Source organism: Ruditapes philippinarum, unplaced genomic scaffold (assembly GCF_026571515.1).
Source record: "Ruditapes philippinarum isolate M1 unplaced genomic scaffold, ASM2657151v2 ctg4961_1_1_1_1, whole genome shotgun sequence".
NCBI lineage: Eukaryota > Metazoa > Mollusca > Bivalvia > Venerida > Veneridae > Ruditapes > Ruditapes philippinarum.
In genome coordinates this window covers 40,949-68,086 of record NW_026861487.1, presented here as the reverse complement: position 1 = coordinate 68,086, position 27,138 = coordinate 40,949, and the positions used below count along the sequence as shown (strand labels likewise).

Below are 27,138 nucleotides of genomic sequence, written 5' to 3'. Positions count from 1 at the left end.
TTTTTAGTTTTTTTTTTCAAACTTTATTATATTGGGAGTTCTATAATTGATGTTTGGATTGCAATACTTTTTTCTGCTCTAAAGGTATCCTATGCCAGTTTCCAGTTTCAATTATCTTTCTGCATTTGATGATATATTTTATATTCCGATAATTATAAGATGACCCACTAACATATCTCTGAATTTTAGATTTGTTTTTTTTGAAAATACAATAATATTTACAGTTTAATTTGTTTTCTATAAAGTTATTTAATGTATAACATTGATATCGTAACATGTCATAACATGACTTCTGTAACTATAGACTTCATTATTAAATAACTTTTCAATATAAGGCACGTCTTCATTTAAAATATAACGCTAAAATGAAGTTCACCACGACATTATGAACATAAAACAAGGTCATCATGCAAAAAGTACCGCCTTTTTTTCTTTTTATTTAAAAAAATCGGAAGTTTAAATTGCTGCAAGTTAGGTTTCCGTGACATTTTTTAAAACATGGATCTCATTGCAATACCTCACACCAACGGAATTTCATATTAGTTATTTTTTATTCACTAAGTCTACTTAACTTTTTTTTTTAGATTATGTGTAGTTGATTAATAAAATTGCCTTTGACTGCTAATATGATAGTCTGCAGCCCAATAACAAGGCATACTCATTTTCACACACTCTGTGCACATTTTCAATAGAAATGTCTCCAAAATATGATACAAAATATAAAATGAATTACTTTTAAAAAGTTACAATATAAAGATGGGCTGTTGAAATGAAACTTGAAGCATCGTTTCAGCTTGTTATAAATCATTTAGATTTGATTCTAGATAACAATAATGGTTTTGATATACAGTTTCTAAATTATATTTGGTTTCGTTTCGGTCTATAAATTCATTTACAGTCAGTAGCGCAGTTAATTTCACACATACCCGCCAGGTAAAAATTGTGTTTTATAAACCAAAAAAATCAGGAATACATGACTTAAACAGCATCCATACCCGCCAGGTAAGTTAAATTTAGCAATTTAAATATGCTTGCTAGATATGATGATGATGATGATGATGATGATAATAATAATAATAATAATAATGATGATGATGATGATGATGATGATGATGATGATGATGATAATAATAATCATAATAATATAATGATGATGATGATGATGATGATAATAATAATAATGATAATGATGATGATGATGATGATGATGATGATGATGATGATGATGATGATGATGATAATAATAATAATAATAATAATAATGATGATAATGATGATGATGATGATGATGATAATTTTATTTTATGTTTTAAGTACTATTATCCATACCGGCCAGGTAAGTTAAATTTAGCCATTTAAATATGCTTGCTAGATGATGATGATGATGATGATTTTTTTTCAATTACTATAATTTCACAATAGTAAAGTAAAGTGAGTGAGTGAGTGAGTGAGTGAGTGGGTAAGTTATTAAGTAAGCAAGTACGCAAGCAAGCAAGCAAGTCCGTCAGCAAGTCAGTAAGCAAGCAAGTCAGTCAGTCGGTCAGTCAGTCAGTAAATAAATAAATAGATAAAACAAGAAGTATCTTTAAAAAGATACTCGGCCGAAGTCAAACTTGTTAACTTGCTTAGGATAAGCTGCTACTAACCATGCTAACCGCATACTTATTCGTAATCAATAGTTTTATTTCAGTTCAGTTTTACCCGCAATGTTTTTCCCCATTTATTGTCATCTTAGATTTAAACAATATTACTTACATTATTTGATTTTAATCAAAAATGGAATTTGATTTGAATAGGAATTTATAATATAGTAGATACTGTATACTTATTCTACGGAGAATTTTGCAACTGCAAACTAGTCGAAAGTTCGTTTCAATTGTCTTATGCCAGGTTCGAGAAGAGAATATAATGACTAGAACAGCTTAGAAGAGAAACCCAATCGAGTTAAAAGCAGGCGATCTGTCATATTCAATTTCATATATTTATTGAAAAGCTGTTAGAAACATCTGGAAAATATCATTATTGTATTTTCATATTTATTCTGATTTATATCTTTTTCCGACACTTCTTGCCATCGCGCAATCGAACAGACCTCTACCTTTAACGGAAGATCTTCTCAAGTATCAATCGAACAGGCTATTTGTCTTAAAATGAACAATGAAAATTCTGCCTATATTCATTTCTTTATTGTTAATTTTAGCGGAAGTAAATGTAAAATCAGACGGTCTTCGGCCATAAAACAAATATTGCATGAAATGACAACATATGTACATGAATAGGTAACTATCAGAGGTGTATTAATACGGCAAAAACCGCTTTGCAATATATTGCCATTTTGCCGAAACGAAGTTACTATCTATTCACGAACTATCTAAGGGCCGAATATCAAACATTTCGCTTTATTGTATTAAACAGAAATGATTGAATTTTGTAAGACTTACCGTTTGATTTCCTAAAAATGTCGTATTTAAATTTCGAACTTGCAGTCCGATGAATATAATAAGTTTTAAGGGCTTCAGTATGTAAATGTAAATGCATGGAATATTTTCTCGTAATATCTTATTTGGTCATTCTGCGTTTTGTTCTAAAAATTCCCAACCGGTTTGGTATATTATCATGCGAGTGAAATGTTGACAGACATGTTTTGATAATGGAGTTTCCAGGCCGTCAAAGCAGAAAGTTATTCATGTTATTTGGACAATACTTATAAGTATCCTGCTTAACCATGAAACTTTTTATACAGTTTACGCGGGCTTTTTTGAGCTCCTCCTACTTTAGCAATCACATTTTCTAAGCTCCTCCTACTTAAATAACAACATTCTTTAAGCTTTATATTTAATAAGATTTTCTAGTAATTGTTTATATACATGTAAAACTTGATGCTACAAGTTTTATGACTGCTTGTGCATACCTTCAATTTTCATATGACTTTGTGTTTTGAAATAATTTTAAAAAAAATGGGTTGTATTTTTTCTATGTTTCGAGTGGTTTAGTTTTATGCCGGCGATATGAACATTTTCTCTACGGAACCGAGATTTTTTTTCATAACGCGCACTAAAATGTTGTTACATAAGTAGGAGGAGCCTAAAAAATGTGGCTGCTAAAGAAGGAGGAGCTTAAAAAGCCCGCGTAGACTGTATACAATTTTCCATGGTTAAGCAGGATACAATTAATGTTGTTGGAGAAAACAAGAAATTAAACATTTCCACTAACCCTTCAAAATAAATATATGTCTTCCTTTTTAGTAAAATCATTCAGGCACTTGCGTCCTAATTAATAGTTCCGCGAGACTGTTTGTCAGTGAGTTTATAAGATATCTTTTGGAGATTTATATTCGCCTTTCCATCGGTATATCAACATGAAAAAAGCGGGGTTTTTAATTAAATTTTGTAACGACCCAATGTCGGGAACATTGTATCAAGGTTAAGATTTTATAATTTAATTTTCTACACTGGAGATATTATCGTCTGTTCATCGGTATATCAAAATGAAAAAAACAACTGATGTTTAAATCAAAATGTGTAACGACCGTATATTTTATACTATGTTTGGTAGAAATATATGAACTTTTAAACTTATGTAGGATACAAATAACCTATCTATCATTTTAATATTAAATGAAACTATATCATTTAAAAATTTTCAAAATGAAGGTTATAATTTATACATTAAGAATTTTGTAAATAGCTTCTATAGAGAAATATAATCCGTATCGTGTCTTTCATTATACTTTTAAGAAAAATAAATTTCGTAATAAAAACGAAACTGGGTTTTACTCTTTTTTACTCTCTTTTCTTCTTTTTTTATGATTTTAATTTGTTTTGCCCCGTTTCTAAATTTTGTACAATGCATTCGTTAGGGGTGATAGTTGATATCCAATAATATCTAAATAAATATGTGACGGCAGTGTGACACCATTTCTTTTCCTTTTTTTGCATCTGTTTGGTCTCTACAAATGCAAGACTACTTCTGATAAGTTAAACATGTGCATACATTTTCAGATCTTTCGGACAAGACTTCAAACATAGAATTTATTTTTTATCTTTCTTGCCTTTTTTATATAAAAAAATCAAAATATAAGTAAACTGTTTCAAGATAAGTCTTTTTTATCTAAACACAGAATGGTAAAACTTGGTAGCGTGCTGGTTTTGTGTGTGACATTTGTGACGTCAGCAGTAAGTGAAACATGCAACGAGACGCCATCTTGTTCAATTTTCCCAAACCAAGACCGCGGTGTTGTAACTCTACAAAGTCTGACTCAGGTAACACATACTATCTTTCTTTCAAAAACTTTGTAATACGTTTAATATGAACGAAAATAAAATAACAAGATTTCATAGATCTAATTTTACATTTCTTTAAAAGAAATCTCAAATGTTTTAGCATGAGTAGAAAGTACTTAAAATATAGAAAGGTAAGTAAGTAGAAAGGTATAGGCAGGTTTGTAGGTAGGTAGGTATGGCGGGCGGGCTGGCGGGGTTTGCGGGCGGGCGGGCGGTCGGTAGGTCGGAAGGTATGTAGGGCAGGCAGGTATGTAGGGCAGACAGGCAGTTTTTATATTGCAACAAAGAACATGTGGCGGCATAGTCGAGTAGTTAACGCGTGGGGCTTGTAATATATGTATCTCTATGTGCTTGGGTTCAAACCCCGGAAGGGGCAAACCTTACTATCCTTGAGCAATAATCTTTAAACCCATTGCTCAGTTCTGGCTGCATGGTTCCATAAGCAGATTCGCAAGTGTGCCTGTAAGCGTATAGACTTCTGCACAATCAATGTAGAATTCATTATGTCCAAAAAGAACATCATTACATGCTTTCTGTCCTTATATCAAGAATATTATATCTAAAGAAAATGTAATTTATCATTGTTGTGCACTCCCTCTATGATAAAAATATTTCAAATATATAAAAAGAAACAGGCAAGGATCTAGGTCTTTCAACAGAACTGGATGCTCAACTTCATTAAGGGGTAATGCATATTCCAGACGTGATTTGGCATATTATAACTTTTCTAAAGAGGGTCAATTGTCCAATCTATTAGTGCGTGATTTCACTAGTTTTGAGTAATTTAAAAAAACAACGTAATTTGATTTCCAATTTTCAAACATTCTTGGACTTCCAGTTTTGACTTCGACCAAGGTCCCGCGCCTGTAGAAGCTAATACATGTATTAGTTTAATTACATGATATTTATGTAAATTAAACACAAATAACTAACCAATAATCTTTGTTACAGAAAGTGCAGTCAAAACACTGGATAATGATTTACTACACGCAGTTTTCGTCCACACAGACGTATGGTAAATGTAACTTCAGATGGCATGCTCCAAATTCCGACCAGAACGTCAAGAGAGAGTTAATGTGCTAGTAAGTCTCTGACAACAAACTTGATCCTTAAACACGATCCTTAAAGATCATTTAGCACGACATTATTGTTGTGTTTGTGGTATTTTTGGTTTTAACTATTAGGCATTTTCTAATTGTATGGTACCAATATTCGTACTTGAATACTGTAGAATTACCCTAAGGATAGTTGCCTGCTTTTTAACTGTGTCTATTGACGTCTTGTCTGTAATATGCAGGCTTCATAACATCTGATCCCCTTTCCTAATTCCATTTTGTTCAGTTCCGCCCATTGTTTTCTCGTTTAGGGCACACGCTTGGACCATACGCTGCTTTTCATGGAATGGCACAGAAGTGTCACTTTGAAGGTATCATAATAACCACCGCATAAACACATCTGCGGATGTTGCTAAGTTCAAAAGTTTACAATTTCATGTTTCAATGTTTAATTCTGCTTAAGCCAGTGCTAGGGGGCGTGGACGGTAGTTTGCACTTTACAGTACCGTCCATGAATAAGCTCAATCAAACCGAGCCTGCAATATTTTCAATTTTGCCATTTTGGGCCTTCTTTAGGGATTCTTATTTTCTCTATTTGATAAAAATGTTACTTCTGATACGTAGTCTTGGGTGTAATCATCGACTGAGTTATGCGCCAGACCTCTAGTTAAAATTAATCTACGACAATGTAATGAGAATGGTCTGGACTTCGATACCCTTTATAAATTACGCGGGAGACCATTGGTTCGATTATTGACCCAGTCATAATAGCCATATGGTCTCTCTGTAGGTTGATTATGTCGGATTATGATACTGTGCGTATATTACGTCGTTTCAAAGCTATATTGTATGTTCGTCATACGTTCGTCATACGTTTGTTACGTTAATTTTCCTTGTTACCGTGACGCGCATACAAATCTTTATAATGCTGCAATTTTTTTAACGTTAATTTTCAATGGTAAATTGTGAAGCTCATACAAATCGTTATAATGCTGCAAATTTTATAACGTTGATTTTTATTGGTATATCGTGAATCTCATAAACGTCTTTATAATGTTACAATTTTATAACGTTGATTTTCGTTGGTTTATCTTGACGGTCATAAAAATCTCATAAAAATCTTTATAATGCTGCGATTTTAAAACGTTGATTTTCTTTGGTTTACCTAACGCTCATACAAACCTTTATAATGCTGCAATTTTATAACGTTAATTTAAATGGTTTATCGGGACGCTCATAAAAATCTTTATAACGCTGCAATTTTATAACGTTGATTTTCATTTGTTTATCTAACGCTCATACAAATCTTTATAATAACGTTGAATTTACTGCAACATATGAAATTTAATCCACATGACATGGCAATTATCAATTTTATTTTTTATTTTTCTTAAATTCTCAGTACATTCTATTTAAGTTTGATTTTCTTGAAATAATTTGCCTTAGCTAAGGTCAGCTGGGGACATGCAGCTTTAAAATTTACAACAATTACAACAACGATCAGGAATGAAATGTTAACGTATTTTTTATTTTCGTTTCTTATTACCTTTCAGCAATTTTGACTTAAAGGAATGCGAAGATTACGAAAGGTTGGTCAAACGGAAGACATCAGATTGCAGTAGAGGGGAAGAGAACGGTAAAAATCTTACTTGAAGATTCGTTAAACATTTATATACAACTATTTTTTTATCACTCGAATTTTGTTATAATTTATCATTTTGATTAACAGATAATACTCGTTAATGTCAATGGGAATTTAACTATGCTAACTTTTCTCACACGTATATCCCATTCGTTTTTAAGTTCATGTTTATATACAACACAAAATGAAACGTTTACTGAGTGAATTTCATATACATAAGGTATAAATATTATTATTACTATTATTATTATTATTATTATTATTATTATTATTATTATGTGCTTAAACATTGAAAGTGCTAACAGAAATAAACGTACACAATGTGAACGTTACTAAAATTCAACATTTCCTAGAAACCTTTTTTACATATAATGCTATAATATATATATATATATATATATAATATTGAACTTATTTAAACGAATTTAAAGTAGTATTTAATGTTTTACTATCTGATAAATCAATAAAGGTACGATTATAGGTATACTATTATCATGGAGCTAAATATAAGATGGAGAAGAGACTGTGACATCACACAGTTAAAATCAGTATCGGCGAAATTGTATTCCCGCAAGTTATCATATGTCGCGAGATTTTGCGAGACTTGTTTATATATCTGTGCTACTATATATTATTGTAGGTGTAAATACAACGATGGATGCGAAGTTTTACAGTCAGGATTTAGACCACTATTTCTGGTACGACTCTTGTTATGAGTACGACAGTGACAACAAATGCACGACGAGATACCTTGATCTTCTCGTTAGCAAAACTAGATACTCTGGTAGGCTCATTTATTTGTAAGAAAAACAATTCTGTCTTGTTTTTTGTTTTTTTTGTTTCTTTCAACTAAATAATTATGTCAGTAATTTTATCTTCGAAAAGTGCATCATATTACTTTTAAAATAGAGAGAAATAAGAATCCCCTATGAAAGCCCAATACGGCAAAATTGAAAATGTTGCAGGCTCGGTTTGATTGAGCCTATTCATGGGCGGTTCTGTCAAGTGCAATACCGTCCACGCCTCCTAGCAAAGCCTTTTTCAAAACAGCGTCACGAGAGCTATTTATAGCGTGTCAGTGAGTTCTTATATAGCGTCATAGGGAGCGAGCCGACAAATTAGAGGTATCGAGGGGTTTCCGTTCTATCGACGGTTAAATTGTTTTCCACCTGAATTCTTCTGACCTGACTATTTTAAAAAATGATTGATCTAAATAAAATATATTTAATCTTTGGTAAACTTTGAGGCTGTTTTAACCTTTGTTGAATTAAGGTTATGAATTTATAGCAATCGATTCAGATAATATGAGATTTTTGTATCAATTAGCATACACAAAATTTGACTTCAATGGGTTTAACGCAATAATCACTCGTTACTTAAAGTTACCTTATAAATTAGGTCCAAGCATAAATAATTTCTCCAAAAAACTTCTTTCATATGTAGAACTAAAATCTACATCTAAATATTCAACGGGGATTGAAATTTTGGCAAAAAAATGAAAAGAAGGGGTCTGTGAATACAAAGATATAAAATATAAAAAAAATGGATGGTAAAATTAGCATTTTTTAAAAAATACATGTGTTATACTAGCTAGTGAAGGATAAAAGTAGTAAAAAAGATCTGATTCTTATTGGTGACCATTTGGGAACGTAATCCTTAAATAATGATGATTATAATAATGAAAGGAAAAAAATACATATCTCAAGACTCATATTTTTGTTATAGTCCGACTTGAATGATTTTATCCGAGGCAAATACCAACATATCGAACAGATAGCGGATTGTTTAGCGTCGATCTTTTTGCAGCGCTTTTTGCAATGACGAAAATTATGTCCCGTCAATTTTTCGCTTTTTCCGTGGCCCTTTTCTAGCTGTAATGCTTTGTCAAGAGGAAAACGTGTGCTCTGCTTATGGATTCTTTGCCCTTTTGTTAATTAAATATAAAAGAACATCGTCTAATTTTGGCAAAAAGTGACGATCGCGCGAGATTTTAGTTTTCAATGGACGTCATACGTGTATTTCTACACGAAACGATAAGGAAAATGCTGCTCATAACTTGTTTGTTTAATGTCTGGATAAAATAGAGAGAAATAAAGAATCACTAAAGAAAGCCCAACAAGACAAAATTGAAAATGTTGCAGGCTCGGTTTGATTGAGCCTGTTCATGGACGGTACTGGAAAGTGCAAGTTACCGTCTACGCCCGCTAGCACCGACTTTAGCAAAAAACATTTAATCATGGTAATGGTGAAATTTTGAATTTAGAAACATCCGCAGATATGTTCATACGGCGGTTATCATGGAACCTTCAACTTTCGTGCCATTCCATGAAAAGTGGCGTATGGTCCCAAATTAAGAGAAAAGCGGCGTATGGTCCCCAAGTAAGAGAATGTGCCCTAAACGAGAAAACAATAGGCGGAACTATATAAAATGGAATTTTGAATAGGGATCAGAGGTTATAAAGACAAGTCAATCGCGTTCGTAAAATATTTAGAAATCAGGCGTCAAATTATGAATTAACAAGAAGTACAATTAAGCTTCAAAAACGTACAGAATGCGCGGTACGTTTAGCAATATATAAGATTACGTTCAAATCGTATACGTCATTTAACCATCGACGCACCGAAAAAACATATTTCAGATTACAAAAAGGTTGAGGTGTTTGGTCCGGTGCACAACTGCAAAGGCTCCTGTGATGACCCTCGGCATGTTTTCATTATTAAATTAGTATTTTGTGTTATACACAGATTCTGATGATAGTGAACTTGACCTACAAGGACTTCCCTGGCATCTTATTGCCTCCGACCTGAAATATCATTTCAACATGGATATGTCGGATGACAAAATGAAGTTTTCCTGGAAAGGTCCAGGTAATGTATCTTTACGTTAAATTATCAATTTAGAATAAATAACGCTTTTGACAAATAACAATAAAAATTGTTGATTTTATGCTGAAAATATATTTCATTAAAAAAGATAATTCTTACATGTATTTTAAAAAAGGATTTGTTTCTGAGGCTGATTTGTTAAAGCCAGTGATGTTAAAGCACTCACACAGCGGCTTCGAGCACATTCTTTCATGTGAGAAATCTGTCTAGCTTACTTACAAAAGTCAATAGTTCTACTTATGTGCCCGTTCGTGCGTTCCTGAAATAATTCACGAAGGGGCACTTGAGTTCCTCTCCACCAGTAGATATGTAAAATACCTTTAGACTGTTGGTACGACGTTAAACCCGACCAACCAACCAGCCAACCAACCAAGAATTATTTTTTGTAAAGTTACCTTTTATTTTCTTGGTTATTTTCAGAATGTGGATTTGATGGCAAATTGATCGAAACCAGCGGTACAGGATCGGTCAGACAGAACATCTTAGCTTTGTTTATTGCCTTCTCCTTATACTCGCTGTTATTTTAGAATAATTATATCAAAGATCCTGTAACTCATTTTTTTATGTTTTTATAAATATAATGCTGAAATGAAGATTTATTAATATTGTAAGTTCCAAAACGCATAATTTGTAAATATTTTAAGGAATTTACATTTCATATTAATAAAAAAGTCTAAGTCAAATTTTTCAATAAGAAATGAATGTATATTTTTTAATGATTACATGTAATGTGTTCAAAAATATCTGCAGTACATATTTTGCAAATTCTTCGATGTTTGAAAATTGTTTTAGAAGCATAATTGTATACATATATAAAATTTCACTTGAGTGTGGTAACAACCTTAAATACAACATAGAGGATCTTTAAAGAATCTTACCTAAAAAGTAAAGAAAATAAAAAAGTACTATAAAAAGGGTAGTATAAAGCTATGTCTTATAATATCTTATAAAATATTGCATGTTTATAAAATAATAAAGAAAGTATAAAAATATGTTATTTCAATACTCGCAAATAGCTATATCATCTGTATATATATATAGATATTGTATGTAAACAGAATAAAATTTCAGGGAACAAAACATTAACATATTATCTTGAGGATTTTAAAACGATTTAATTCATTTGTCATTCACTAAAGAAGTACATAAGCAAATTTCTTTAATAATGTTTTTTTTTTGGAAATGTTTCTTTTCTTAGAAAACAAAATCAAAAGAATAATGTTATAAACCATAGACGGCATATATAAACGTTTTATAAATTGTAAAAACGCTCCCATGTGACTGTTACATAATGTGTTTTATTATTGTACTGACCTCTACAATAGCTTTCAAAGCAACATCTTCTGCTCTGTCTGTAGCATTGTATGCAATGAAATTTAAGTTTGAATGATCTTTTTCAGTGTATATGCACTTATGATGGCTAGATTATAAAAATCGCCTGAATTGTGCAGATTCCATATTTCACTTTCGTATCCTGAATTCATTATCTGCTTATACTACATTTATGTCTTACTACATTTATGTCTCGTATTCTCATACTTACATTCCTGCGCGTTTGTAACACCAATTGCCATTGGGCAGTCGGGACGGTCGAAACATATTAAGACAGCTGAAATGTTTTAATAATAATAATAAAGAGTAAACATCACAAAAATCGTCTCACATAGTACATATCAAGTTAAAAGTTAGTGAATTACTGATTCAAAATTAATAAGCCACTTTTTGGCGTATGATATACTTTTAGTACATGACTGGTGACATGTCCGGAATTCACACTTATTGTCTGAAAGGGTAGATGGACCCTCATCAAGCATATAATACACACACAATTATAATTCTTATACCATGTTATTGTCATCAAAGGAAGGAATTATGGGTTATAGATTCCTTGAAAAGTAGGATATATGGCTATGTATACACGGTTGTTTAATATGCACACTTACAGTAATTATTGGCCCATATAACCTGTTTAATAACACTTAATAATATCAAGTTATATGGCCGGTTATTTGAACAGTTATAAACGGTTAGAAATATATATGTAAGATTATATTACCAGACTCGAAAGACAATGTATATGATATACACGTTACGCTTGTCCAATGAAAATCGGCGTTACAAACAAGATGTATTATAACTAATCACATATCTCACATTAAAATAATAAAAAATGATGTATCTTATAATGTTTGTTTGTTTGTGTGTTTTTTTTTGTTTTTTTTGGTTTGTATTTTTATAATGATTTCCTATATTCCAGTAATACATGTAGTAGTCAAAAAACTAGCAAACATTTTCATTGGTACATGTTGTGGATATACACGAGTTCTCACTCGGGAGAATAGGGCGTTCAAAGAGGAACCTGAAAGTATATGGTTGGCACACAATACAAGAAATAAGGGCTCAGACAAGAAATCAATAGCTCATTTTGTGTATGCATACGATGGTATATCGGTATTTCATGAACATTTAATTCTCTAGAACACTTTTATAAGAAAGTGTTTATTTATGGTTGTACCACATGCAGTCTGAGATGAAAACAAAATACCTACAGTTTTCTGTAATTTTTGAGATCATGACACTTAAATTTCCGGGGGAAATTTTTGAGACGCAATAAAAAATTTTGTAAACGTAAAAATATAAAATCAAAAACGAAATAATTTTTAAAGGGCTAGGTACAATTTTTCGGGGAAAAAAAGACTAAATAAACTAGCTTGCTATGGGTTTACGCCTATTTCGTGAAGAAAGACGACATAACAAATCCTGCTTAGTACATGTAGACCACGCGCCGGATATTACCATGTTTTGAGTCAAAACAAGAAATTTAAAAAAAAAAGATACTCTGCCGAAGTAAAACTGGGTAATATGCTATTTTTAAGTTTTCTATACAAAAACTTCCCCTTTCATACCCCCACCCAATTGAAATTACTCTGAATAAGAAATATGTACTGAAGTATCAAATATCTTTTAAAGACATGTGCCTCAGAAACAAGTATTTTTTTCCTGATTTAGGAAGATTAGTCATGAGCTTTATAACGCTCAAACACGGACTTCAATTCGGAGCACATTACGTGTCCATCACTTGAAAAAAGTATATATTAGTGTTGTTACAAAAGATGAGCCTATACATGTATTTTAAACTATTCCTTAATATGTCGACAGCGAAACTTTTTAAGAATTTTTTTTTTTCAAATCTGTATAAAATATTCGTTTAACATGATGTGTTGCCATCAATGCTTGCACTTTTTGCGCATTTTTCAGCTTCTTCATTCCCGACAAGACCAATATGACTGGGCATCCATACTAGCGCTAACATAAGGTTTACCATTAGTCACGCAGAACTATTTCTTAAAATATGATTGCACAAACCTGGTTGATTTGATGTTATTAAATCTGTTCAATGAATGTTAAAATACATAAAGTTTTGCTTGACGGTTATAAGTTTAACTTAAAATTGTGCAAAAAATATTAAATGAATAGATTGCAAGTTATAAAAGAGAAAAGTGAAACTATTAAACTATATTTATTCCGAAATTAAAACCATACTCAAATAATATACACAATCTCGAAAAACCACTTTCATAACATGAGCCCTCTTAACCCATTACTTCATATACACGCCTTTTAACGCCTTTTTCACCCCCCCCCCCTTTTTGTTGTCTCAAATGGTGAAAAAATGCATTATTTAGGCCCTTAACACTTGTTTTTGTTTGAGAAATGTTGTTAAAAAAAGTGACCACTTTTTCGGCGCGGCCCCCAACCAAAAGAAAAAGAAAATTTTGGACTTGTGAGAGGCTATAAATGACCCCAGATTGATCATAAGGTAACGTGTAACCAACGCTGAAAAGCATTTGACTCTATCTCAATCCATTGAGAAGTTGCAGCACTTTGAAATCAATTATAATGGAAAAAATCAACTCAAAATAGTGATTTTTGGCAATTTTGAGATGTCCCCTCGTTGCCATGGTAACAGAAAATTTAAGCCTGAGCATGTTATTGCAAGGGCAATGGTCCAGTCAACATTTGTGCCAAGTTTGATTAGTGTTTAAGCAGTTTTTATAGTATTATAGCAATTTGAACTTGTAACGGGAGACTTTTCAATGAAAACAGCCATTTTTCACAAAATGCTCATGAAGCAATGGGTTAATGAAAAAAATCAAAAAATCTACAAAACAACAATTTTTCTTCAAATTTATATGACAGGCCATGTTTAAACATGGAAAAACGCGTTTTAGAGTAATTTCAAGTATTTTCATCATTTTCTGTTAACCCATTACTTCATATACACGCCTTTTAACGCCTTTTTCACCCCCCCCCCTTTTTTGTTGTCTCAAATGGTGAAAAAATGCATTATTTAGGCCCTTAACACTTGTTTTTGTTTGAGAAATGTTGTTAAAAAAAGTGACCACTTTTTCGGCGCGCCCCCCAACCAAAAGATACATCAGGGGGTTGCCAGAAGGGGGATGTGCCCCCTTCTGTTTGGGGGGTTTGAAGGGGGGCGGAGTTCCCCTCATCACCAAGAAAATTTTGGACTTGTGAGAGGCTATAAATGACCCCAGATTGATCATAAGGTAACGTGTAACCAACGCTGAAAAGCATTTGACTCTATCTCAATCCATTGAGAAGTTGCAGCACTTTGAAATCAATTATAATGGAAAAAATCAACTCAAAATAGTGATTTTTGGCAATTTTGAGATGTCCCCTCGTTGCCATGGTAACAGAAAATTTAAGCCTGAGCATGTTGTTGCAAGGGCAATGGTCCAGTCAACATTTGTGCCAAGTTTGATTAGTGTTTAAGCAGTTTTTATAGTATTATAGCAATTTGAACTTGTAACGGGAGACTTTTCAATGAAAACAGCCATTTTTCACAAAATGCTCATGAAGCAATGGGTTAATGAAAAAAATCAAAAAATCTACAAAACAACAATTTTTCTTCAAATTTATATGACAGGCCATGTTTAAACATGGAAAAACGCGTTTTAGAGTAATTTCAAGTATTTTTCATCATTTTCTGTTAACCCATTACTTCATATACACGCCTTTTAACGCCTTTTTCACCCCCCCCCCCTTTTTGTTGTCTCAAATGGTGAAAAAATGCATTATTTAGGCCCTTAACACTTGTTTTTGTTTGAGAAATGTTGTTAAAAAAAAGTGACCACTTTTTCGGCGCGGCCCCCCAACCAAAAGATACATCAGGGGGTTGCCAGAAGGGGGATGTGCCCCCTTCTGTTTGGGGGGTTTGAAGGGGGCGGAGTCCCCCTCATCGCCAAGAAAATTTTGGACTTGTGAGAGGCTATAAATGACCCCAGATTGATCATAAGGTAACGTGTAACCAACGCTGAAAAGCATTTGACTCTATCTCAATCCATTGAGAAGTTGCAGCACTTTGAAATCAATTATAATGGAAAAAATCAACTCAAAATAGTGATTTTTGGCAATTTTGAGATGTCCCCTCGTTGCCATGGTAACAGAAAATTTAAGCCTGAGCATGTTATTGCAAGGGCAATGGTCCAGTCAACATTTGTGCCAAGTTTGATTAGTGTTTAAGCAGTTTTTATAGTATTATAGCAATTTGAACTTGTAACGGGAGACTTTTCAATGAAAACAGCCATTTTTCACAAAATGCTCATGAAGCAATGGGTTAACACTATACGCTACTCGGAGTAAAGGAACTCCGCTGAGGTCAAAAAGCCTAAAAACATAAAATTTCTAAAAAAGATAAGCTGGGGTGCTCAAAATAGAAAGATTTGCAAAAGACAAGGTAAGAAATATAATCAGAAATAAATTAGAAAAAAAGTATTTTTTATGCTATTCTTATTGTAATATAAGTAAAAAGGTCTACACCTACATCAAATGGATCATTAATGGCGGAAATATTATTTCCAGCCCCGTCAAAACACCTCAGTGGAGTCCCTTTACCGTTCACGTGCCAACTTTGATTATTCAGTATTCAAATAAAATGCAAAATGTAAAAATAACTTGCACAACTCATTTTATCATAATGGTATGACCGAATGATGTAAACGTTATCGTTTTCGGCTTATATTTAAGGCATTTGCCTTAGTGGTGGATCTTTTATGAACAAAACAGAACAGAACAGACATTCTATTAAGATTTGTACAAAGTACATCATCTACAATACATCATATTTATGTTTGTAAGAAACAAAATCAGGATACCACATTTTACGTATACAATAGTTCCATGAAAGCAAACAAACAAACAAACAAATAATAAATAAATAAATAAAAAACAGACAAACAAACAATCAATCAATCAATCAATCAATCAGTCAATCAATCAATAAAACAAAAACACAAATCTTTTTTTATGTTTAAGAAGCCATTCGACAAACCTACTTTGGAAAATGCTTACTTAAGAGCACTAACCAATTTAGTGTCAGAAATTATGTTATAAACAGCCGATTTACTAGACTAATTAATAGCTAGCCTATTTAACAAAGTGAATCATCGAATCATATGAGGCTATATGATTTGTAGGAGGATGCGAGGCCTCCGAGAATTAATCAGATTGCCGGGTGTTTTGATGTCCTTTCTCTTTTGTATCATAGTCAAATATAACAACACGCTCCTTGTGGTCACAATATGAAACCCCAGAAAAAGTAACCTATGCACGACCATCTGAATATGATATTTCTGTCGCTTTCCCTTTCTCTGCCGTCAAAATATGTAAACCCCAGCAAAAATAAGCAAATCAATGGGCATGCATGGTCTGGAGTGCGGGTAACTTATACCTTCACTCCAGTTCACGCACTGTGAATGTATGTGTATATGATTTAACTCTGATACATTTTCAACAGAGAAGTCCCCAAACTATGATACAATTATACAATAATCAATTTTATAAACTAAATGCAATCTGAGAGCTAAGACCACACACTTTGAAATAGAAACAATGTCATTTTGACATAACCAATATTGTAAATATGTTGTTCAACTTATAGCAGGTCATCGATTTTTCCTAGAAATTTACGTTTTATATCATATAAATAATTATGATAAAATATAAACGTAATAATCATCAAAAGATATCGCAACACTATGATTTTGCAGTAGTTTTGTCCGCTGAGCAATATTGAAAAGAACATAAGCTAAGTTGATAAAATAATGTTTGTTTGTTTGTCTGTCTGGGTTTTACGTTACACCCAAAAGTATAGGTCACATGGCTTCCAGCTTCACTGGTTGAGGAAGACGCCCAGGTGCCCTTCCATGTATTATTTTAGACACAAACGGGCACCTGAGTACAACCACCGACATTCCGTAAGCTAGCTCATATAAAAAAAATCCAAAAACCTCTGTCGGGATTCGAACCCACAGCGGTAAGTGGGAATTTGTTTGAAGTCTAAGACCTTCGCCATTCGGCCAGGGACAACCCTGGTAAAGAATGTATCATTGGAATGAGAGAAAAAACTTGCCTAGGACATGGAATAATGTTTATCAATCAAACAAGAATAATAAACAAATGTACCATTTTTAATGTAAAATATATTTTGAACACACTAGTATTGAGGGTAAGGTTAGTATTAGAATTTGCTGGATAAGAAAAATACCCATGTCTCAGCTTCAACAAATACGCCAGAAATTGTTTATTTTTATGATACTATAAAACAATTCAGGAAATAATGTGATTTTTAATTTCTTAGAAATCCAGGCTATACATTATCTAGCACGTTATGTATTATCGATTAACTTAAAAACATGAATATTGTAATAATTCATCATTATTCATCAAACATCTGTTCTGTGTCACCTTGATATGACATGAAGCACTTGTGTTTGCTGATAAATACGTAAAATGTTGTTCAAATAAATGTAAACTTCTACATTTTTCAACACATAAATATTCCGTTTTGTATAATTAACATGTAAATGGCACATCACTGCTAAGTTATGAAACATTTCTATTGACCATTGGATTACTTGTCTATTAATATTTGTGCCATAGTTTGTAAGGTTAGCCCTACTAGTGTTTCCTTCTCTAATATATGCTTTTCCGACATCTTTCCCGCCATAAAAAAACATCGGCCAATATCGTAAGTATCGGCTATTTGTTTCACGATCTTCAGTATTCAATTATTTGTAACCGTTTATAACCAGAATTGAGAACAAAGCGATTGTAAATAATCTAATGACCAAGATTTTGAGGGGAAAAAAATCTTCCGCAAATTACCGAATTGCTACGATATTGGCCGGTGTGACTTTATGGCGGGAAAGCATTTCAGTTGTCACAGTACTTTAATCAGGGTTGAGCACAAGCTTCGACTCTGTCAAATTGAAGTAGTATCATTAACAAATATTCTCTGTGCAAGAAAAATGCGTTATTTCAAAGTTTTGTATACATGATGTATATAACTTAAGCTCAACTCTAGCTTAAAGGCACAGGCCTCCAAAATTCATTAAAAAAATACATGTGTTTATTAATGTTATGATAATGGTTAATCCACAATCACTGATAATGGTTAATCCACAGTCACATACATTTATTATTCATAAAAAACATAAGAAGCCACCAAGAACAAAACAATTTTATTCGTTCTCAAAATTTGTATGTCAAGTCTAATTAACATTCATGTGTATTGTTTTTAGATGATACGAACCGTTTTATATTTAAACACCATGAATTTAGCAACATGTATTATTGTTTAGTGAAACGAAATGAAAATAAAACAAAAATGAACACGAGTATGAAAATATAAATATGTAATTAAAAATAGTGTTCTAATGCTAATAATGCTAATGTTATAATAAATATAAGTGGAAAAGTTATTTTAAAATGTGAAAAAAAGTTGAAATGAATTTGTTTTTGTGTTAAAGCGAGGCTGATAAGCTGCAGTATTACGAGATTTAACTATATAAATGTAAAGAAAATCAAATAACTTCTGCATTAATCTTTATGGTGATTGCATGTAAAAGATAATCATCATAATTGTTTAATCGATTTAACAAGATATCAGGGTTTTCTTATTTTTGATAGCGTCATTATACAACAGCTGTCCGGGCATAAGTATTACAAATAACGAGCTGAGCTATAATTGTGAACATTATTTTTCTGAAATAAGGACATTAAAACTAAAGGTTCGAGTTTAATATTATTTTATCTAATTGTTCAAATGTTGATTTTCAGTTATTTTATAACGTAATTTAAAAGTCATTGCTACTCGTAGTATAAGTTATATTCGTTCGATTTATTTTGTTACTATTGAATTATATTTATTAATTAGTGGTTTCCTACAAAGATAAAATATATGAGCCGCGTCTTGACAAAACCAACATAGTTCGTTTGCGACCAGCATGGATCCAGACCAGCCTGCGCATCCGCGCAGTCATATCAGGATCCATGCTGTTCGCTTACCAATCCTATAACAAGTAGAGAAACTGATAGCGAACAGCATGGATCCTGATCAGACTGCGCGGGTGCGCAGGCTGGTCTGGATCCATGCTGGTCGCAAACGCACTATGTTGGTTTTGTCATGACGCGGCTTATATGTATCAAAACAGCGTTTCGGTTCTATCGTAATCTTTTTAACGTGCAGGGTTTTTTAAATCCCTTCAGCGTTTTAATAGTAATTATAAACTGCTGTATTACTTATACTTAATATGTAACTTTTGATACTTTCTTAATACAATAGTATTAAAAATCTGTTCACGCACGGTCAAGTAAAAAACGAAAATGCACTGAATGTAGTTCTCAGTTTTCGGACGAGTCGGAATTCTTCCTATGTTTAGCTTTAAAAAGAGAGAAAAGGTGTATAATAAACAGGACCTTCAAGTTTTTTTCTATAAATATTGGATTTATTTTCATCTTGTTGCATAAAAATTATCATATTTCACTCGTGGCTACTTTCATACAACTGGATGATTATAAATATTTGTAGAAGAAACTTGAATATCCTCTATTTATCTTCACTTAGCATTCAATTAGAATTTAATTCCCGTTATTCAGTACAAAAAAATTAAAAATGTGTCTGCTAAACGTACAACGATATTCTTAAATAAGATATAGCCAGGGCTGGGAATCAGAAATGCGTCGTATCATTTCGTAGAAGTAATTATTTTCTTGGAAATTAAAAGTCGCCTTTAAATGAAATATAAGTAAATGATGCAAAAGTATAATTGGATGTTTGTGGTAAACTTTGAAACGAGTATAATATTATCATTTTGTTTGTTTGAAAGGGAAAAATGATGGATACCGCAATATGAACTGCGCCGTACAAAAAAAATTCTGGCCCGCTTTAAGTTGCAAGTTCGCTATAACTTTTGTTAACAAAATAGTTGTGCTAGCAACATACCAAATAAAGCGGTAAATTGTGGAGCATGTTAATACATATATCTGGTTTTCAGTCATTTCCAACAAAAATAATAATAAACAAAATCATACATTTTTCATTCAAAGACGGTGGCTTAAGTCTACATATTGTAAGAAATGACACAGTTCTGATTCCCAGCAAGACAGTTTGCCCAATTAAGTAGGAACGGGAAACAGCTAGAATGAATCAATGTCATATGAGGTCGTGACGAGAGAAGTGCAAGAACCCACGTTCTCTTAGTTGAGTGACTGACATTTCTCAATTATAGTTATCCTAAAGTGAACTCGTGTTTATATGTGTGTATGAACCACTGTACTTATAAATTCCTATAATCGCATAATTCCCATAATCGGATAATTAATTTATGAGGGCCTCATGGAAGATTGATTTGTTTGTTCAAATGAGTTCTCTCGTTAAATAAAGTCTTTATTATTATTATTATTATTATTATTATTAATATCAAAAACGCATAATCGCCTAATAAATTTAATATCGCATAATCGCATAATTCACATATCCGCATAATTAATGTAGTCGCATAATTGACCTTATTAGCAAAATCGCATAATTCACATAATCGCATAATTAATATAGTCGCATAATTCACATAATCGCATAATTTATTTAATCGCATAATCGCGTAATTAATATAAACGCATAATTGACGTAATTCCCATAATTCACATAATCGCACAATTAATATAATTGCATTATTCACGTAATCGCATAATTGACATTATTCACATAATCGCATAATTAACATTATGTACCTAATTTACATTATCGCATGATTTATATAATGCACATAAGCATATAATTCACATAATGCATACTTCATATAATTCACATATTTTATTTAATCACATAATTCAAATTTTTATAATTGCGTAATTCATATAATTCAATATCACATACGTATAAACTTCTACATATAAATAATCTATATTGTATGTATATATTTTAGAAGTTGTGAACATAAATATCCTGACTGTTGTGACTTGTACAATCTATTACAAAAAATGGCTCAAGTTCTAAGTGCACTTGTACTGTTGATGATGGTATGTTATGGAACTTATTATATATTCATAAGTGCATTGACAAGTAAACTAGTTACGTAATGGAACGAGGCTATCTGTTCTGTAGGAGAGGGGCGTAACCCTGGGTATTAATAATATTGCCTATTGTTTTGATGCTCTTTCTCTATTGTATCATAGTCAAATATAAAAGCACGTTCTCTGTTGTCACAATACGTAACCCCAGAAAAAAGGTAACCAGTGAACGAGCATCTGAATATGATATCTGTTGTCACAATGTGTAAACCTCAGCAAAAATGAGCCAATCAATGGGCATACTCTAATACCAGCACTCCAGTTAACACACTGTGCATGTGTATGTATACAATTTACCTTTGACACATTTTCAACAGAAAGGTCCACAAACTATGTTACAAATAATTGGTTGCATCATAGAGTGGAGACATTTTACCATTGAAAACGTGTCAGAGTTAAAACGTATACCAATACATGCACTGTGCGTTAACTGAAGTACAGGTATTATTTACTCGCACTAACTGTCTGCCTAGAGCATGCTCGTTGATTGGCTCATTGTTTCTGGGATTTATATATTGCGACGACAGGGAAAGAGATATCCATACAAAAGTCATATTCAGATGCTCGTACATTGGTTACTTTTTATGGGGTTTAATATTTTGACAACAGGGATCATGCTTTTATCTTTGTCTATGATTCAAAAGAGAAAAAAAAATCATAACACTCGGCAATATGATAAATACTCGGGGGATACGCCCCTCTCGTACATATCAGATAGTCTCGATGCTTCTTCTATTACTTCAATTTGAGATAGTTTCGAAGTATATTTGAATGTTTTGTTGTTGTTGGTTTTTATTATTATTATTACATGTATCTAACTTTACAAAAATTATCTCGTTATATTTGATTGTACTTTTACATTTTGATGAATGGTATGTTGTAATTTCAAACGATTATCCCAACCGTGACAGCAAACGCAGATCAATGCGTGGGCAAATCGTTCTTTCAAGTAAGTTGGCATTCGATTCATTATAGCTTTTTTCTCAAGATTTCTCAAGCACGCGTGTTTTAAGATGGAAGTATAATGTAGCATTCATCAGCTAAGACTAATTGATCAGTATTTCTATGTTGATAAAAAACAAACATACATGTACAATAACGAGTGATCAAATTCTAGTAAATTGGTAATATATAGATCATGTAAATTAAATTGGCAAAGAATAGGATCTATTCTTATAACATTTTATACCCCATACCCTGTCAAACAAGCTATCCGTAAACCTTATCAGAAATAATTTTGATTCTCCGTTGAAAATCGTATTCTAGATGATCATTTAATAATAATAATAATAATAATAATAATAATAATAATAATAATAATGATGATGAAAAAATAATAATAAGGTAACATATAAAGGTATACATATCTTATTTTAAAATATGGCCTTCAATTTAGCAAAATGAAGAAATCCACAAATATGTACACACATATAAAATAAAACCTACAAACATTTAAATCGACAGACACATGCATTCATCCGATTTATTAAAAATTGTTTATGAAGAAAATATTTGTTTCATAATTCTCTTAAAACAAATAGAGACGAAGATTTTTTAATACATAAATGTAAATCGTCTCATATAAATTATATACTTGTTTTATTTTTAAAGTTTTTTAGCATATTTTGTTTTAGGTCTTTCATGAAATTATGTTTCTAATAGTAGTTGATCTCACAATATATGTTTCATTTTTCGAGAACACTAGGATATTATTAAATCTTATCTTTATTTTACCTTCAGCCTTGTGGAGATGGTGGTAGATGTGTATGCCCGAACCTGAATAAAATCACCGAACTTAATCCTAGTAAAATAAGGGTGTGCTCGGTTGACACAAAATTCGTCTGCAAAAGTAAGTAATACGCGTTTCAATTACTCATTTTCATATACAACATATTATCATATCAACGTATTGCGAATAGAGCTCATAACATAATTTCAAGTAACCCAGAAAAAGAGGTTACCACCACGTTTTAATGTATGCTACATGTGGACGCATAACAGCAATACACTTCTTGCTAGGGTTTAAACATTTTTTTGTTATTCTCATTTCATTTTGAGTCGCATGGAGTCGAGGTCGCACGCGAACAGGCGAAAATTCAGCGCTATTATCGTTTAAGCGTTTGTGTAATCAAGAACAGAAGACTCATTGCAGCTTATATATACTTTAGACATACATTTGCCCATCTAATCAGTTATACATACATCTGCAGAAATAATTGAAAATATTTGTGTCGGGTTTCTTGTCATACCAATCTTAAAGTTGTATTATTTTTTCCATGCAGAAGTTTAGTTCTTATAATTCAATATTTCAGATTACTTATAACAAATTACTTACTTCATTTTCACATTTTCAGGGCCAGAATGTTTAAGTGTGAGCGGCAGATTTGTAGATCCTAAAAGAGATTTTTAGCTTGAGCCGATACCGATAGACGAAGACGGAGACGGCTAATCTTTTAAGGGGGCGTTTCAAAATGATTTTTTTAAAAAGAAAACAGAAGGCCAGGCCAAATATAATAATTGCATTTATTTCTATTACAAAAAGCCGTTCACATGTGTTTTCTGAATATCTAATTTGATTCAGCAGAATATTTCTCGACATCAAGCTGGTGAAGCAATCTTGGAACTTTGTTTTTAATAAAATCGTTGTAAAATAATTGATTTTCCCAAATAATGTCAGCAAGCGGCCTCGTTCTTCTTCTCTGTTTCTGTGTACGTGGGGAGTAAGGTTATGTAACAAGATAACAAAAAGCAAAAGGGTAAACCGATTAGAGAAGCAGAATATGAATTATAGTGTGCAAAATTACAGATTTAATATTTTGTTGTGTTTTTTTCACCTTCTATTTTACATTTGATATAAATCATCGACAAATATTAGTGTTACATTGCCCATGTGAACTCCGTGAGGGAAATTTCGCTTTATATGAATAATAGATTGTGCACTGTTACGGTACAAAAAGATAAAAGTAGTTTACGAAGTATGGCTAAACTTATTTCAACACGATTTTTTATGTCACATCAAAATGAATATTAAAACATTCCAGGCATAGATCTATATGTGTCTTATTTTAGGTAACAACGGACAATGAACCAATCAAAGTAATAAGTAACATTTTACCGGCTTTGGTTACGGCTCCCCCGACATCACCAATTATTTTGGACTTATTTGCATGATTTTAGAACTCATTCGAGCACCGCCTGACCCGATACTAAATATAAGTTATATTTTATTTTTGGAATCGTTAAAGACAGTTTAGTGGCAGAAATGTGTTTTCTTTTATCTCTTTCAAGTGACCGGGGGAACTGCTGAGACATTTTTAGATCTGTTCGTGTTTCATCATACAAGCCTCTTATACTTCTTGCAAGAAAAAGAGTTCTTCTTGTGCTTATGCGGTTTCGAACATGCCAGAAGTTTATGATGCTTTCGTTATTGTTCAACATATCAGTTCCAAGTGCAACAATGCTATATTATCCCGATTTTCTATCTACGTCTAAAATATTTGTCGTTTCGCCACAGGTTCATGAGTAGTAGTTCATAAGTAGTTAGCCAAGAGAGGCACCTGGAACAGAATTTCAATAGCCGTGAAAGCAATTGATGGAACTTCTTATGGACTCAGTAGCCCTATGCATGAATGAAACACAAGAACAGTTTTATTCGGGCCATCGAATATAAGATATATACGAATTGGGTTTCCTGGTCACTATTACCATGCCCAGCAGTATTACTGTTACCTCACATCGGCATTAATTTACCATTTTCACAAGAGTGCGATAAGATTTATCCGTCTTATGCCCATATTATGACACCATACACGTCAGCTCAAATACGCCGTAAATAGGGGCCTAAACGGAGAAAGTGCCTAAAATTTAAAAAATAGTGAAATGCTGTGTACGTCTTGAACACGCTATATAGCAGAGATTAAACGTTACAGGCCAAGTTCTAGTGTATGAATAAATAAACAATTGTATATATTTGTACTTATCTTACTTGCCATAAAAAGGTTATAGCACTTACTGTATTTAATTGAATGATAAATAATTTGAGATGACCCCCGAATATTATAACCGTTGTTCGTCTCCGGCTATCGTTATCCGTACAAGCTGTAAATCTCTAAAAAGACGGCTAACGGTGATTACCTGCATTGTAATGATGACACAGAATGTGGAAACCATTTCAAGTGCACGTTTAATTTGTGTTGCCCCGTGTATCAGGGAAAGTTTTCTCGAAAATAATTACGGAAACTTCTCTCATATCCAATAAACTGACCGGAATGTAACAAAAACTCTAAATAAAATACTGTACAAGCATTACTTTATATTTTGTTGTTTTCTCTCTATTTTATCACCACATCAGCGTTGTTTGTGCCGTGTGGAGGCCGTAAAAAGTCGCCCCGTACATTCAATCAAGGGTGTTATATTTCCGATCCTTATACTGATCGTTTAGCACGACAATATTGTTGCATGCTTGTGGTGTTCTATTAGTTGTTTCTATTCGGCTATTTTCTAGTTGGATGGTCCCAGTATTCCTCACTTAAAAACCGTTTAGTCCCCACTATGATATTGGCCTGCATTTTGAATTTGTCTTTTGGAAGCTTATCTCGGAATATCTGTGATATGCAGGGTTCATAACCTTTGATCCCTTTTCAACATTCCTTCTTATATAGTTTCGCCCATTGTTTTCTCGATTAGGGCACACGCATTTTTTTCTCTGGGATGTTTAAAACTTCAAAATTTCTTGAATGTATTAACATGAAATGCTAATTCGGTAATATCTTTACAAATAATGTTGTTGTTTTTTTTTGGAACTTACAATATTGATAAATCATCATTTGAGCATCGTATTTATGATATAAAACCATAAAAAATGAGATACAGGATCTGTCATTAGCAATGCATTGTGAGTCTGTAAATATTTTTTTCTGTAAAACATAGTTATTATGTTTTCATAAATCATGATAATTTCTAAGAATACAGTATTGGGTATGTTAAAGCTGCATTCAATAAATTTTATAAAAACAGAAATAGCGACATTTTATTAATAAATTGGGTTTATTATCGACTCCAGATCCTACTTTGGTGTCCGGACAACCAAAATGAGTTTCATAATCATAAAAATCTGCAACCTCATTGTGGCGAAATCGGAAGTACAATTTCTGTTTGCATGACAAACTCCGCCTTCGGATCATTCGTACATCAGTATTGAATAAACAAACATGGCTATAAGCACATGTAGTAGTCCTACGTTTACGGTATATTTCTGCATTGTAACGGATGTTGTCTTCAAATTTAATCTTTTTTTATTAGATGATCACTTTTTTTCTGAACGCCTGGCCTAATGTACCGTGAGGCTGAAACGGTTAAAGTTTTTTGCACAAGTTCCGGAAAGCAACTTTAACACTGTGACGTAGTGCATACACGAGCTGATTATATATAGCCTTCTTTTGCACGTTAAAATTTGTATATGAACTTTAGTGTTGCCATGGGGTTTTCCATTTAAAATCCTAATTTATGAACAATATTTGATGAGATTTACAACAATACTGTTAAAAAGGTTAATGAAACTGTAGAATGCTTGGTTTTTAGGCCAACGGCAATATATTTTTACATATTTATTTAATGCAGCTTTAAAACTTTATTTGTCATTGCAAATGAAGGTGTACTTCCATGTGGACATATTATTTTATAAAGCAGGACATTAAAACTTAGATAAAGTCCTTAAGGAAATGCCAACATGTAAAAGCAAACGAAATAAATATTAAAATATTTGAATATGAAATCATTTACTTAAATCTCATCTTAAGGTTTAATTCTTTAAGTGCTAACAAAAGCCTAACATGGATTG

At 32.4% G+C, this 27,138-nt stretch overlaps 1 protein-coding gene and 1 long non-coding RNA gene across 2 annotated transcripts; both read left to right on the top strand.

Annotated features, from left to right (window-relative positions):
- The first annotated feature begins 958 nt into the window (after positions 1-958).
- LOC132715799 (uncharacterized) lies at positions 959-12,052 on the top strand. Its single transcript, XM_060698866.1, has 7 exons — positions 959-1,002; positions 4,121-4,262; positions 5,235-5,365; positions 6,892-6,974; positions 7,621-7,764; positions 9,726-9,848; positions 10,287-12,052. The coding sequence occupies exons 2-7, from the start codon at positions 4,122-4,124 to the stop codon at positions 10,391-10,393; spliced, it is 729 nt and encodes a 242-aa protein (XP_060554849.1). The 5' UTR covers positions 959-1,002; position 4,121; the 3' UTR covers positions 10,394-12,052.
- Positions 12,053-22,188: 10,136 nt separating this feature from the next.
- LOC132715798 (uncharacterized) lies at positions 22,189-23,698 on the top strand. The gene is made up of 3 exons (XR_009623733.1): positions 22,189-22,248; positions 23,040-23,148; positions 23,654-23,698. It is a non-coding gene; the product is annotated as an uncharacterized LOC132715798 (long non-coding RNA).
- The last annotated feature ends 3,440 nt before the right edge of the window (positions 23,699-27,138 follow it).

Coding starts and splice junctions, on each gene's coding strand:
- LOC132715799 (XM_060698866.1), top strand. CDS start 4,122: ATGGTAAAACTTGGTAGCGTGCTGGTTTTGTGTGTGACATTTGTGACG. Junction 6,975..7,620: donor CAGTAGAGGGGAAGAGAACG/GTAAAAATCTTA, acceptor ATATTATTGTAG/GTGTAAATACAACGATGGAT. Junction 7,765..9,725: donor TAGCAAAACTAGATACTCTG/GTAGGCTCATTT, acceptor TGTTATACACAG/ATTCTGATGATAGTGAACTT.